The sequence below is a fragment of the Mobula birostris genome, chromosome 16 (genome assembly GCF_030028105.1).
Source record: "Mobula birostris isolate sMobBir1 chromosome 16, sMobBir1.hap1, whole genome shotgun sequence".
NCBI lineage: Eukaryota > Metazoa > Chordata > Chondrichthyes > Myliobatiformes > Myliobatidae > Mobula > Mobula birostris.
In genome coordinates this window covers 62,763,862-62,780,038 of record NC_092385.1, presented here as the reverse complement: position 1 = coordinate 62,780,038, position 16,177 = coordinate 62,763,862, and the positions used below count along the sequence as shown (strand labels likewise).

Here is a 16,177-nt window from a genome sequence, read left to right as displayed (position 1 = left end):
TATAGAGCATGGTGGAGAATATACTGACAGGTTGCATTGCAGCCTTGAACAGAAAAGCCCACAAAAGGTGGGCCAGTCCATTAGGATAAAGCCCTCCACGTCATTAAGCACATCTACAAGGAGCACTATCACAAGACAGGAATATCCATCATCAAGGACCCCCACCATCCAGGTCGTGCACTCTTTTCATTGTTGCCATCAGGGAGGAGGTACAGGAACCTCAGGACCCACACCACCAAGTTCAGGACCAGTTATTTCTCCTCAGCCGTCAGGCTCTTGAACCAGAGGGGATAACTTCACTCGAATTCAAACACCCCTATGCTGAACTAGTTCCATAACCTATGGACTCACATTCGAGGACTCTACAACTCATGTTCTCGATATTTATTGCTTAATTATTTATTATTATTATTTTGCTTTTCTTTCTCTTTTTGTATTTACACAGTTTGTTGTCTTTTGCCTATTGGTTATTTGTCCATCTTTATTGTGTATGTTTTTTGATTGATTCTATCGTGTTTCTTTGTATTTGCTGTGAATGCCCATAAGGAAACAAACAACAGAGTTGTATATGGTGACATTTATGTACTTTGATAATGTTTACTCTGAATTTTTGAATTTTGAAGAAGTGGTAGTAGTGCAAGGTCCTGGATGGTAAGGGTCTTTAATGATGGATGCCACCTTTTTAAGGTGGGAACCTCTTGAAAATGCCCTCGATGATGGGGAGGGTTGTGCCCATGATAGAACTAACTGAGTCTACGACCCTTTGCAGCCTTTTGTGATCCTGTGCATTGCAGACTCTACACCAGTCTATAATGCAACTAGTAGGAATGCGCACCACCATAGAAATTCACAGACACTAAATCTCCTGGAACTCCTAATGAATTAGAACCACTGGCATGTCTTCTTCGTAATTGAATCGATGTGTTGTTTGAGGAACTGATGCCCAGGAACTTGAATCTGTTCAGCTGTTCTACCATTAAGCCCTCAATGAGCACTAGTATGAGTTGTCCCAACCTCCTCTTCCTGAAGTTCACAATTAATTCCTGGGTCTTTCTGACGTTGTGTATAAGGTTGTTGCAACCACTTACCTATCATCTCACCAGCCAATCTATCTCAATCTATCTCACTCCTGGATGCCTTCTTGTTGCCACCTAAGACTCTGCCAACTACAGTGCTGTCAACGGCAAATTTATAGAGTATTTGAGCTGTACTTACTCACACAGTAATAACTATAGAGAGATTAGAGCAGTGGCTAAGCCCAGATCCTTGGGGTGTCCTTGGCTTGATTGTCAATAAGGAGGAGATATTATCACTGATCCGCACTGACAGCGGTCTCCCGATGAGAAAATTGTAGAGGAAGGTACGGAGGCTCAGATTTTAAAGCCTGTTGATTAGCACTGAGGGAATGATGCTGTTCAATGCCAAGCTGTAATCCATAACCAAAAGTCTAAAGTACGTTTTGTTGTTGTCTAGGTGCTCCAGAGCCCAGTGGAGAGCCCTCTGGTCCAAGTATGATCTATGAGAATCTTTCCAGCTTAATGACATCTCAAACCAGAAATAGACACAACATTCCGAGAGTGGTCTCACCAACTTCCTGTCCTGCTGTAACATCTCATCCCAACTCTTGTACTTAATGCTCTGAATGATGAAAGCAAAGATGCCAGACAACCTCTTCACCATCCTTTCTACCTGCATCATGCCTTTACGGGGACGATGAACTTGTACCCCCAGTATCTCTGTTCTACATCACTTTCCATGGTCCCCCCATTAACAGTGCAGGGAAAGCTGGTTTAGCTTAACAAAATACCACACCACTTACTTGTCTGAGTACAATTCCATTGGCCATTCCTTGGCTCACTTTCCCAGTTCATCTACATCCTGTTGAAATCTTTAAATACCATCCTAAACAAGACCCACTTGGGAAATGCTTGCTTAGGTTGATTTTGTGTTGTAACAGTCATGATGGCACTATTTGGGCAGAGGTGCAGCCAGTTCTTGGCAAAAGTCTTGGGCACTAGAGGAGAGAAAATCTTTGCTGTGTTCAGTTTGCTCAGTCAATTCTTCATAGCGTACGTAAATTGAAAGACTGGTTCTTCAAAGACAAGGACCACAGGTGGAGGCCAAGATGGATCGTCCACTCAGTATTTTTGACTGAAGGTGACAGCAAACAATTCAGCCTTGTCTTTGTCACGTGGGCAGGGACTTACTAATATTGAGGATGGGGATTTCTTAGACCATCAATCTAGCCTTGCCAGTTAAGTGCAGGATTGTGGAATTTTCCTTATCCCACTGAACATAGAATTGTATAGCACAGGATGTTTCCTGCGGTGGGAGAGTCTAAGACCAGATGACACAGCCCCAGAACAGAGGGTCATTGTCATAGAATAGAGATGAGGAGGAATTTCTTTAACCAGAAAGTGGTGAAACTGTGGAATTCTTTGCCACAGGCAGCTGTGGAGGCCAAGGCAGAGGTTGATGGATTCATGATTGCTCAGGACATGAAGGGACATGGGGAGAAGGCAGAGATTGGGGCTGACAGGAAAATGGAAGATGCATGACAAAATGGCGGAGCAGATTCAATGGGCCAAATGGCCTAATTCTGCTCCTATATCTTATGGTCCTTCTTCCCATCATGTCTATGCCAACCACAATGCCAATTTAAACTAATCCCATCTGTCTACATATGGTCAATAGCCTTCTACTAGCTCCCTGTTCATGTACCGTCTAAATGCCTCTTAAAAGTGGCTAACATATCCTCTTCTACCACCTCTTCTGGCAGCGCTTCCAGGCACCTACCACATTGTGAAAAATACTTGCCTTGTACAACTCCGTGAACCGTAAAGCTAACCTTGTGTTTGCACCCCAGAAAAAGTCTATCTACTTACTCTATCCGTGCCTCTCATAATATTATAAACTTCTATCACGTTGCTTCTCAGCCTCTGACGCACCAACGTTAACCCAACCTCTCTTCATAGTTAACACTCTCTAATTCATTGTGGTGAACCTCCTCCGCACTCTCTCCAAACCTTCCACATACTTCCTGTAATGGGGCAACCACAGCTGCACACCATAGTCCAAATGTGGCTTAATCAAAGTTTATTTCCAGCTGCAACCTAACGTCTTAGTTTACATTCATCAGGTTAGCTCCTCATGATTATCCACAGCCTCTCCAGATGCAGATTCTCCACACTCTTCGGATGACTCCTTCTGCCATGAGCGCCATGATAGAACGAGGGATGTGTTCAATAACATTTTGTAACTGTTGATACCCCATTGTACCTCATGGCTGTCCTGGAACGGAACGGAATGGAATGGATGGAGCTCCCATTCTGCCCACTGCTGGTGCTACACCCTGAAGGGGAGAACTCCATATGGACTCTGAGGTGGTCACTCCCACCAAGATGGCTACAGATAAATCCATCTGCTACAGACAGATTGGTGAAATTCAGATTATGCTTCACTTTGGTTCTCTCACCACATGCTTCACCCCAAGTCATGGAAGCATAGAAGCTTATGGAAAAAGGGAGGCATATGAACCATCGCATCCGTGTGAATCAAAAAAAGGCTATTTCTGATCACAATCAAGAGAAAATTGCAGGTGCTGGAAATCCAAGCAACACATTTAGGAAAACAGTACAGTTGACGTTTCGGACCGAAACTCTTTGGCAGGACTGGAGATAAAAAGCTGAGGAGTAGATTTGAAAGGTGGAGGGAGGGGAGAGAGAAACACCAGGTAATAAGCGAAACCTGGAGGGGGAGGATGAAGTAAAGAGCTGGGAAGTTGATTGGTGAAAGAGTCAGAAGGCCATGGAAGAAAGAAAATGGGGTAGGAGCCCCAGAGGGAGGCAATAGGCAGACAAGGAGATAAGGTGAGAGAGAGAAAAGGGGATGGAAAATGGTGAAGTGGGGGGCATTACCAGAAGTGTGAGAAATCGATATTCATGCCATCAGGTTGGAGGCTACCCAAACAGAATATAACGTGTTGTTCCACCAACCCAAGAGTGGCCTGATCAAGACAGTGCAGGAGGCCATGGTTGGACATATCGGAATGGGAATGGGAAGTGGAATTAAAATGGGTGGCCACTGGGAGATCCCACTTGTTCCGGCAGAGGGAGTGTAGGTGCTCGGCAAAGTGATCTCCCAATCTATATCAGGTCTCACCGATGTACAGGAGGCCACACTGGGAGCACCGAACACAGTATATGACCCCAACAGTCTCACAGTTGAAGTGTCGCCTCACCTGGAAGGACAGTTTAGGGCCCTGAATGGTAGTGAGGGAGGAGGTGTAGGGGCAGGAGTGCCACTTCCTCTGCTTGCACGGATAAGTACCAGGAGGGAGATCAGTGGGGAAACGGGCCAGGGAGTCGAGTAAGCAGCCGTCTTACTGCCCAAATTTAGCACCATTTCCTTGTTGGTGTGGTGTTTGTACTTCTTCCTGAGTACATGGGTTTTTCACAGGTGCTCCAGGTTCCTTGCACATACTAACAGGAGGCTGGATGACCAATTAATTGTTGTTTTTCAATTCCCATAGTAAGGTTGTAAATATGTTTTGAACAATTGATGGGAATACAAGAAGAAAAGTAGGGTTAGTATAGATGGGTGCCTGATGGTTGTCATGCATACTGTGGGCAGGAGGGCCTGATTCCATGATACATTATCACTCGAAGATCAAAGGTCGATTGGATGGCTGGAGTCCTGAGGCAAAGCTCAGTGCGTCTGCTGAAGGCCCAAAGTTTGCAAGTTCAGGTCCACTGGAGGCTGGAGGCCAGAGGTGGCCTGTCCTGCATTTGGAGGACTGTGAATGTAGATGCGTGGATGTGTGTGTAGGAGGTGGAATGGGGCTTGTTTTGCTGTTGTTATTTTGGTGCTTGTCATGTTCTGTGTTGTTCTGCTAAGCCTGGTGAGCATGCTATGTCAGCATCTGAATGTGTAGCAACGCTTGCACACCCCCAGCAAATGTACATGTGATAAATAAATCTGATTCTTGAATCATAACTCTCTGTAACAACAACTGAAGGGACTGGCACAGTTAAAATACATGTCTGCATTCCATGAACGAGATCCTTTTAATTAGAAACATAGAAAATAGGTGCAGGAGTAGGCCATTCAGCCCTTCAAGCCTGCACCGCCATTCAGTATGATCATGGCTGATCATCCAACTCAGAACCCTGTACCAGCCTTCCCTCCATACCCTCTGATCCCTTTAGCCACAAGGGCCATATCTAACTCCCTCTTAAATATAGCCAATGAACTGGCCTCAACTGTTTCCTGTGGCAGAGAATTCCACAGATTCACCACTCTCTGTGTGAAGAAGTTTTTCCTAATCTCGGTCCTAAAAGGCTTCCCCTTTATCCTCAAACTGTGACCCCTCGTTCTGGACTTCCCCAACATCAGGGTCAATCTTCCTGCATCTAGCCTGTCCAATCCCTTTAGGATTTTATACATTTCAATAAGATTCCCCCCTTAATCTTCTAAATTCCAACCAGTATAAGCCTAGTCAATCCAGTCTTTAATCATATGAAAGTCCTGACATCCCAGGAATCAACCTGGTGAACGTTCTTTGTACTCCCTCTATGGCAAGGATGTCTTTCCTCAGATTAAGGGACCAAAACTGCACACAATACTCCAGGTGTGGTCTCACCAAGGCCTTGTATAACTGCAGTAGTACCTCCCTGCTCCTGTACTCGAATCCTCTTGCTATGAATGCCAGCATACCATTCGCCTTTTTCACCGTCTGCTGTACCTGCATGCCCACTTTCAATGACTGGTGTATAATGACACCCAGGTCTCGTTGCACCTCCCCTTTTCCTAATCGGCCACCATTCAAATAATAATCTGTTTTCCTATTTTTGCCACCAAGGTGGATAACCTCACATTTATCCACATTAAATTGCATCTGCCATGAATTTGCCCACTCACCTAACCTATCCAAGTCACCCTGCATCCATTCTGAAAAGGTCCCGTTTATTTCCATTCTTTGCTTCCTGTCTGCCAAACGATTCTCTATCCACATCAATACCTTACCCCCAATACCTTGTGCTTCAAGTTTGCACACTAATCTCCTGTGTGGGACCTTGTCTAAAGCCTTTTGAAAATCCAACTATACCACATCCACTGGTTCTCCCCTATCCACTCTACTAGTTACATCCTCAAAAAATTCTATGGGATTCGTCAGACATGATTTTCCTTTCACAAATCCATGCTGACTTTGTCCGATGATTTCACCGCTTTCCAAATGTGCTGTTATCACATCTTTGATAACTGACTCTAGCAGTTTCCCCACCACCGATGTTAGGCTAACTGGTCTATAATTCCCCAGTTTCTCTCTCCTTCCTTTTTTAAAAAGTGGGGTTACATTAGCCACCCTCCAATCCTCAGGAACTAGTCCAGAATCTAAAGAGTTTTGAAAAATTATCGCTAATGCATCCACTATTTCTTGGGCTACTTCCTTAAGCAATCTGGGATGCAGACCATCTGGCCCTGGGGATTTATCAGCCTTTAATCCCTTCAATTTACCTAACACCACTTCACTACTAACATGTATTTCCCTCAGTTCCTCCATCTCACTGGACCCTCGGTCCCCTACTATTTCCGGAAGATTATTCATGTCCTCCTTAGTGAAGACAGAACCAAAGTAGTTATTCAATTGGTCTGCCATGTCCTTGCTCCCCATAATCAATTCACCTGTTTCTGTCTGTAGGGGACCTACATTTGTCGTAACCAATCTTTTCCTTTTCACATATCTATAAAAACTCTTACAGTCAGTTTTTATGTTCCCTGCCAGTTTTCTCTCATAATCCTTTTTCCCTTTCCTAATGAAGCCCTTTGTCCTCCTCTGCTGGACTCTGAATTTCTCCCAGTCCTCAGGTGAGTGACTTTTTCTGGCTAATTTGTATGCTTCTTCTTTGGAATTGATACTATCCCTAATTTCCCTTGTCAGCCACGGGTGCACGACTTTCCCTGATTTATTCTTTTGCCAAACTGGGATGAACAATTGTTGTAGTCCATCCATGCAATCTTTAAATGCTTGTCATTGCATATCCACCGTCAACCCTTTAAGTATCATTTGTCAGTCTATCTTAGCTAATTCACGTCTCATACCTTTAAAGTTACCCTTCTTTAAGTTCAGAACCTTTGTTTCTGAATTAACTATGTCACTCTCCATCTTAATGAAGAATTCCACCATATTATGGTCACTCTTACTCAAGGGGCCTCTCACGACAAGATTGCTAATTAACCCTTCCTCATTGCTCAATACCCAGTCTAGAATAGCCTGCTCTCTAGTTGGTTCCTCGACATGTTGGTTCAAAAAACCATCCCGCATACATTCCAAGAAATCCTCTTCCTCAGCACCCTTACCAATTTGGTTCACCCAATCCATATGTAGATTGAAGTCACCCATTATAACTGCTGTTCCTTTATTGCACACGTTTCTAATTTCCTGTTTAATACCATCCCCAGCCTCACTACTACTGTTAGGTGGCCTGTACACAACTCCACTGATGGCACTGTAATATGTGTTGGCACGTAGCCAAGTGGTTAAGGCATTCGTCTAGTGATCTGAAGGTAGCTAGTTCAAGCCTCAGCTGAGGCAGCATGTTGTGTCCTTGAGCAAACCACACATTGCTCTGCAACGACACCAGTGCCAGGCTGTATCAGCCCTAGTGTCCTTCCCTTGGACAACATTGGTGGCATGGAGAGGGAAGACTTGCAGCATGGGCAACTGCCGGTCTTCCATACAACCTCGCCCAGGTCTGCACCCTGGAAACCTTCCAAGGCGCAGATCCACGGTCTCATGTGACTAATGGATGCCTATATACTGTAAAATGAACTTCACAGTTATCAGTAAAATTGATCTGTATCTGAGTGCCATTGAATTGGCTGCATAGTTTAATTAGTATCAATCACTGACATATGCCACGCAATTTGTTGCTTTGCTTCAGCAGTACAAGATTCAAGATAGTTTAATCCAGATAGGTGTAAAGGATAACGAAACAGTTGTTACTCTGATGTGAATTGTTAATCGTTGTCACAATACAATAGATAAAAGAACACTACCAGTTACAATAAGAAATATATGTAAATAAGTCGTGCAAAAAGAGAGGAAAACTAGTGAGGTAGTCTTCACGGACCATTCAGGAATCTGATGGTGGAGAGGAAATAACTGTTCCTAAAAGGTTGAGTCGGGGTCTTCAGACCCCTGGACCTCTTCCCTGATGATAGAAATGAGAAGTGAGCATGTCCTGGGTGGTGAAGGTCCTTCATGATGGATGCCACCTTTCGATCATGTCGATGGTATCCATGAGCTGGCTAAGTCTGCAACCATCTTTTCCAATACTGTTCACTGGCACCTTCATACCAGACAGTGATGCAGTTAGAACAAATGCTATTTATGGTACATCTATATAAATTTTCTAGAGTCTTTGATGATATACGAAATCTCCTCAAACTCCTAATGAAATATAGCCGCTGGCTTGCCTTTTTCATGACTGAATCAATATGTTGGGTCCAGGATGGATCATTAAAGATGTTAACACCTGGGAACTTGAAACTGCCCACCCTTCCCACTGCTGATCCCTCGATGAGGACTGGTGTATATTACCCCGTCTTCTGTTTCTATTTGTCCACGTCAATAACAAACAGACATGGGTGATAAAAGCAGGCCTTGTTGGTGACGTCCAGATCCCCACCACGTACATTGAAAACAAAAAATGCCTGGAAGGTTTCCCCCAATCATGAGAACACAGAAACGTGGTAATGTTAAATACACTGTCAGTTTATTATTCCCCAGTCTTGGCATTAGTGCCTGGCTACCAACCACTGCTCGTAACCCGATCCTTTATAAAATACTTCCACTGCTCATAACCCGAAACATCATAAAATACAAGCACTGCTCGTAACCCGATCCTTTATAAAATACTTCCATTGCTCATAACCCGATCCTTTACAAAATACAACCACTGCTCGTAACCCGATCCTTTATAAAATACTTCCACACATCAGCATTAACATTTCTCTAAATTCACAAACTGTGAACTTGTTCCCGTGTTCCTAAGAGGAGACTCATTTGCTGTCCTGTGCCTTTACAGGAATCAGATTGCAAACAGCTGGAAAGCTGGGCATCTCTGGCTCATCACAACAGATATGTTAACCTTCTCACTGACACCCGGACGAGCAGAGATCTGGATCCAACACTCCAACATGATCCAGGGAAATGGAAGACTGACAGATGATCTAATTAATTAGTTTAAGTAGTTCTCACTCGCCGTAGTTGTGATCCATAGCATCTCCTGCCTCCCGCAGCTCTGCATCTGTCACATTGTTCTTACCAAGTCGATATTTTTGTTATATGTCTGCTCAGCAGCTCTACCTCTCATCCTTGCAACAAGGTGGGAGAAGAGAGAGGAGGTGGGAAAATTTCCCTTAAACTCTGAATGACAGACATTTGCGACATATTTGTTTCCTTCTCCCATCTTTGTGGTTTCCCTTTATGCACGTAGATGTAGACATTACAGTTAAAAGAACAGTAAGGGTGGGGAGAGTCAGCCTTGGATAACTAAGGAAACATAAAAACATAAAACTAATAGCCCATGAATACAACATCACCAAGAGTAGAAGGAAACTGGAAAACTGGAAAACTTTTAAAAAGCAACAAGGAATCACTAAGCAAGCAATAAGGAAAGGAAAGTTAGATTATGAAAATAAATTAGCACAAAATGTAAAAACAGATAGTAAAAACTTTTATAATTATATAAAGCGGAAATGGTGACTAAAGTAAACACAGGTCAATTGGAAGATGAGAAGAGGAAATTAGTATCAGGCAACACGGCAATGGCTAAGGCTTTGAACAACTATTTTGCATCATTCTTCACAGTGAAGGACATATCTAACAGATGTTATGGGTGCAATGAGAGGTGAACAATCGCTATCACTAAAGAGGTACAGCTTGGCAAATTAGTGGGAATAAAGGTAGACAAATCCCCTGATCCTGATGGGATGCACCCCAGTGTTAAGAAAGAAATGGCAGAACTTATAGTATAGGTGCTTAGAACAAATTATCAAAATTCTCTGGAGTCTGAATAGGTCCCAGCAAACGTCAAGACGCTGCTTAAAAAAGGGATATAAGTAAATGGCAGGTAACTATAGGCCAATTAGCATATCGTCTACAGTTGGGAAAATACTTGAAGCTATCATTAAGGAAGAAATGGTGAGACTTCTAGATTGAGGTAGCTCCATCAGGCATGGATACATGAAAGACAGGTCCTGTTTGACAAACTTACTGGAGTTCTTTGAGGATATAACTAGCGCAGTGGAGAGAGGGGAACAGATGGACGTTATTTACTTGGATTTCCAGAAGGTGTTCAATAAGATGCCGCTTAAAAGACTTGACCATAAGATAAGGATGCATAGAGTTAAGGATGAGGTATTAGCATGAATAGAGTATTGGTTAATTAACAGAAAGCAGAGAGTTGGGATATATGGTGTTACTCTGGTTGGAAATCAGTGGTGAGCAGTGTGCCACTGGGGTCATTACTAGGCCCACAACTGTTCACGATATTGATTATTGTTTTGGAGGAAGAGGTTGAGTGTAGTGTATCTAAGTTTGTTGATGACATTAAATTGAGTGGAAAAGCAAATTGTGCAGAGGATGCAGAGAGATATAGATAGGTTAAGTGAGTGGGCAAGGGTCTGGCAGATAGAGAACAACATTAGCAAATGTGAGGTAATCCAAATTGGAAGGGAAAACTGAAGATCAGATTATTATTTAACTGGTGAAAGATTGCAGCTTACTGTTGTCCTGAAGGACTTGGGGAGTGCTGGTATATGAATCACAAAAGGTTGGTTTGCCAATGCCATACATTTTCAAGAAGGCAAATGGAATATTGGCCTACATTGCTAGACGGATTATTGAATTTAAGAGCAGTAAATGTGGTGGTGGGGGGGTGGTGGTATGCTGCCACCATGCAGGGTACTGGTGAGGCCACACCTGGAACATTGTGTATGTTTTGGTTTCCTTACTTGAGGAAAGATATACTGGTTTTGGAAACGGTGCAGAGGAAGTCTACTAAGCTGATCCTGGAGATGAAGGAGTTAGACTATGAGGAGAGATTGAGTCACCTGGGACTGTACTTGCTGAATTCAGAAGATTGAGCGATGATCTTACAGAATCATGTAAAATTGTAAAAGGGACAGATAGGATAAAGGCAGCAAAATTGTTTCCTCTGGTGGGTGAGAATAGAACTACAGAATAGACAGGTATTTGATGGCCAACACAGACACGGCAGGCTAAGGACAGAGAGAGCCCACCATCCAGCCTTGCCTCTTTTTCCTTCTGTATTCATCCAGCAACCCAACAAATCACAGAAATAACTGCATTCCTCCAGTTCCAGTCTCGTTAGTCGCTCTGCTGTGAGTCACCATGTGTTCAGCTGCACAGAACCTGTGTTCTGGAAATCCCTCCCTAAACCTCTCTCCATTCTTGGGCACAGTAGCAGATCAATTAGCATAACCCTATTACAGCACCAGGGACAGGGGCGTGGGTTCGCTTCCTGCTGCTGTTTGCTTCACCCCCTGACTGTGTGGGTTTTGTCCGGGTGTTCCCGTTTCCTTCTGCATTCCAAAGACAGACGAGTTAGTGGGTTAACTTGTCACATGAGTGTAACATGGGTGTAATGAGTGGAGACGGTTTGTTGGGCCGAAAAGGACTGTATCTCTAAATAAACATATTTAAAAAATTAAACGTATATCTTTGACCCCCGCTGGTCAGCTGCTTTACAGCTCTGGTGTGCAATGTATATCAAGCGGCAGGGAAGTAACCATCACCTAGACACTTCCAGGCAGCAGAGTTCAAGTGACCTGCTGATAAAACAGGGCGGAATGGCCAGCAATATTCTGTGATAAAAGCATGGATTAGGGAATTGACAACAAATAATCTGAGGTAGAGGAAGGGTTTAATGTTACAAAGACAATGTCAGACTTGGTCAGATAACCAGACACACCAGTAATTGTACCAATTCATGTGTTGATATGTCAGCATGCATGCCTGTCCCTTGTATCACCCAGACAATCTACAGTTGACATGCACAATACTTTGTACATTTGTAAAAAGCAGGACAGACTTGTATCACTAAAGTGTTTCTCGCAAGTTCAAGACATGAATATTCTTGAGGAGTAATCATTACTGCACCTGGCAGCCCACCCAGCTCAAAATCCTTGATGTGCCACAATATACCAAGAAAGGAAATGGGTGTTCCAAAGAGCATTCAGCCAACATATCTTTAATATGTGCTGGTTGCTTGGCGACTCAAGATGCTGTCTGAGCTGTTGTTTCTCCAATATTGGCTGCTGAGTTTATATATAGGCATCTGTTAGTCTCGTGAGACCATGGATTTGCACCTTGGAAGGTTTCCAGGGCACAGGCCTGGGCAAGGTTGTACAGAAGACCGGCAGTTGCCCATGCTGCAAGTCTCCCCTCTCCACGCCACAGGTGTTGTCCAAGGGAAGGGCACTAGGGCCAATACAGCTTGGGACCGGTGTCGTCGCAGAGCAATGTGTAGTTAAGTGCCTTGCTCAAGGACACAACACGCTGCCTCAGCTGAGGCTCGAACTAGCGACCTTCAGATCACTAGACGAACACCTTATCCACTTGGCCACGTGGCTGCTGAGTTAGGTACTGTTTATTTCCTACACTATAGCAATGAGCACTGTTCAAAGAGTTATGCAAATCATGCCCTGAAGTTGTGAAAAATGCCTGCCTTGGAAATACAAGGTTTCTTTCTTGTGTTATTTGGCACATTGGTAGCTGCAGGAAAGGTGCAAGCCCTGATATACACACAGCCGATACACAGTACCTGCCCTGTAAATTAGCTAACAGCACCTGAAATTAAACTACAAAAAGCATAGGTACTTCGATAAGACAAGCTTGAAACATCCCAAAGAACTCTTTAGTCAATGAAGTACTTAGAAGTGAGTAACTTTTAAGTTTTTAGAACATCATGCCAACCAACACAGGTGATAAATATAGAGCACATACCGTTTTAAGCTGTTGAATCCCGCTGACCTGTTGGACTACTCGGTCCAGTTCTTGTTCAATCCTCCCTGCCCAGTACTGAATTCTAAGCAGAGGAAAAACATAGAAAGTTGTAATAGCAAAGAATTTAATTAGGCAAAACTTATTATCTAACAATGTAAGAATCTCAGTTCTTCACTAGAAAAGCTATTACATTTGACACTTAAAAAGTTGAGAATCACACTCTATGAAGAACCTGATCCTAGCATTACAGATACCTAATAATCACACAAGTTAGGGCCAGATACCTGGTAATCATACAAGTTGGGGCCAGATACCTGGTAATCACACAAGTTAGGGCCCAGATGATCAAACTCCACCAGACAACAACTCAACTGAAGCAGCAGTATTATTAATTTCCATTTTCACTTTGAAATCCATTAAAAGAGTTCCTATTTATCTTCAGAAGTGCACACACTCTCAGTAGAGGCACACCAAGCCCACAGGAACAGAGGCTCAGGTTCAGATTCAGATTAGTTTATTGTTAAATACACCAGGGTGCAATGAACACCGAGCTCATGTGAAGCTTACAGAGTAAACAGTGGACATGGCAATAATAAATACTGCAAACGGCACAAGACAGCAGAATAGTGCAGTAGTGCAAATTGAAGAGCACAGAAAGGTGACAATAACAGAATAAACAAACAAGGAAGAGTTAAGAATCCATAAGCATTGCAGCATCTCCAGGAATGGGATGCGAAAGAGATGGGGAAGAAGCTGTTCTTGAGTCCTGCACCTTCTCCCAGAAGGTAGAAGAGAGAAAACAAAATGACCAGGGTGTCGGGTATCCTTGACAATACTGTTAGCCATCCTGGTGCAACGCACCATGAAGAAAATGCTGAATGTGTGAGGAACTGGGCAGTGTTCACCATTCTCTGTGGGTTCTGTTGTCCAGAGCAGAGCAGCTGCTATACCAGGCTAAGATGTAACCCTTCAGGATATTGTATCTGCAGAAGTTTGAGATAATCCTTGAGGCCAAGCCAAATCTTCTTAGGTGTCTAACACATTATTTATAATGATGTACCTTCTTGATTATCCCATCAGTGTAGAGGGAACAGGAGAGGTTGTTGATGATATGGCTGCCAAGGAATGTGAAGCTGTCAACCATCTCCACAGCAGGACAGGGGTGCGTTCACTGCCCTCTAAATGTAAAGACAACACTATCTAAATGTTTATTCTCAACTCAAACTGTCTCTCATATTTCTTCATCTACCTACCTCCTCTTCACTATTGTGAAACCAAATTCTTTTACATACATTTGTACTATTTGCCTCAGAATCAAAACAGCACAGAATGTTTTCTGGTTGGCAACTTCATGAATGACTTGGTACTACCACAGACAGAGCTGGCCAAGGCTGAAGAATACTGCAGCCAGGCCGGTCGTGAGGGAATCAACCAAGGAAATAGACCACCAGCCTTGTCCTCTCCAACTTACCTGCAGCAGATTCATACATTACTGGATAACTTAGGTAGAACTGGTGACCTTGTAAACACAAAAGTCCTGTTCTTCATGCTAAGGGCATACCCCATCATGCTGCAAGGCACAACATGGTGCTAAATGGGACAGATGAAGAACAGATCTGGAAGCTCAAACGTAGACTGCAGCTTAGTGGTCGCCAACCTTTTTAAGCTCAAGAACCCCTACCTCGGCCTTAGTGAAAGGCAAGATCGATCTACTAAACAGTTTAGTCACTCGTATGCGCACCAGGCAGAAAAGACTGAAAGTAAAACCCCACAACTCAGAAACAATCTCTCTTTACAAGCAGCTTTCTGTAGTGGGAGTACTGCTATATTACCATTGTCTTAATTAGTATTACTTATTTCTATAATACTCACATTACAACACCTTTAAGTCTATGTTTCATTATTTAATTTTATTTCAACATGAAAAATAAATGAACAAAAATTGACTGTTGCACTCAGTATGATAACTGGGGCTGAATACTTTCTGCTCGTTCCCTGAAATTTGGCTCATAACTACAGACAGCCAGTCTGAGACAGTCTGTGAGGTGTCTGTCAGTAAAACAGCTCCTGTACTTAGATTTCATAACTTTTATCTGTTGCAGCACAGCACCCTCGCAAACCTCCTGACAGACTGAATACTTGAATGGACAGTTGAATCTACCACATTTTTTAGGTGTTTTGTATTGGTAAGCTGTTACTGAGACACTGGTATAAGTTTCAGAGGTACGCAAGATAATGACATCACTGTTTTTTTGTTCCCCAGTTATTTACATTTGGGAAATGTTGGAACTTAAAGGAGGAGAAGTGTTGTAATGTGAGCATTTTAAAGATAAGTTAATACAAATTAGGATAATGGTAATATAGCAATACTCCCGCTACGGAAAGCTGTTTGTAAAGAGAGGTAGTTTCCCGGTTGCGGGGTTTTACTTTCGGTCTTTTCTACCGCAGCACATGGCGGGGGGAGCTATACACACATGCGCACTGGGCAGAAAGAACAGAACTAAAACCCTGCAACCTGATAGCAGGAGTATTGCTATATTACCTGTATCCTAATTAGTATTACTTATTTTTATAATGCTCACATTACAACAGTAGTTGTGTATTTCTTTTTCTTTTTTTTCGGGATCTCCTGGGAAAGTCTCAAAGATCAACCGGTCCATCGCGATCGACCGGTTGGTGACCACTACTGTGGATCATCAGAAATGTTCATCACCACAGTCGATAAACTTATCACAAACATATTCATCACTCTACACATCAAAGTTGCTGGTGAACGCAGCAGGCCAGGCAGCATCTCTAGGAAGAGGTACAGTCAACGTTTCAGGCCAAGATCCTTCGTTAGGACTAACTGAAGGAAGAGTGAGTAAGGGATTTGAAAGTGGGAGGGGGAGGGGGAGATCCGAAATGATAGGAGAAGACAGGAGGGGGAGGGATGGAGCCAAGAGCTGGACAGGTGATTGGCAAAGGGGAAATGAGAGGTTCATGGGACAGGAGGTCTGGGGAGAAAGACAAGGTGGGGGGGAACTAGAGGATGGGCAAGGGGTATAGTGAGAGGGACAGAGGGAGAAAAAGAAGAGTGAGAGAAAGAATGTGTGTATAAAAATAAATAACGGATGGGGTACGAGGGGGAGGTGGGGCCTTAGC

At 43.4% G+C, this 16,177-nt stretch overlaps 1 protein-coding gene across 8 annotated transcripts in view; it reads right to left on the bottom strand.

Moving 5' to 3' along the window:
* LOC140211181 (voltage-dependent calcium channel subunit alpha-2/delta-2-like) overlaps positions 1-16,177 on the bottom strand; it is a 1,200,890-nt gene that overhangs the window by 1,089,670 nt on the left and 95,043 nt on the right. For all 8 annotated transcript variants that reach the window (XM_072280736.1, XM_072280740.1, XM_072280737.1 and 5 more), the window contains exon 2: positions 13,034-13,115. In XM_072280736.1, the coding sequence (XP_072136837.1) occupies positions 13,034-13,115 (82 nt within the window). The remainder of the gene's footprint in view (positions 1-13,033; positions 13,116-16,177) is intronic.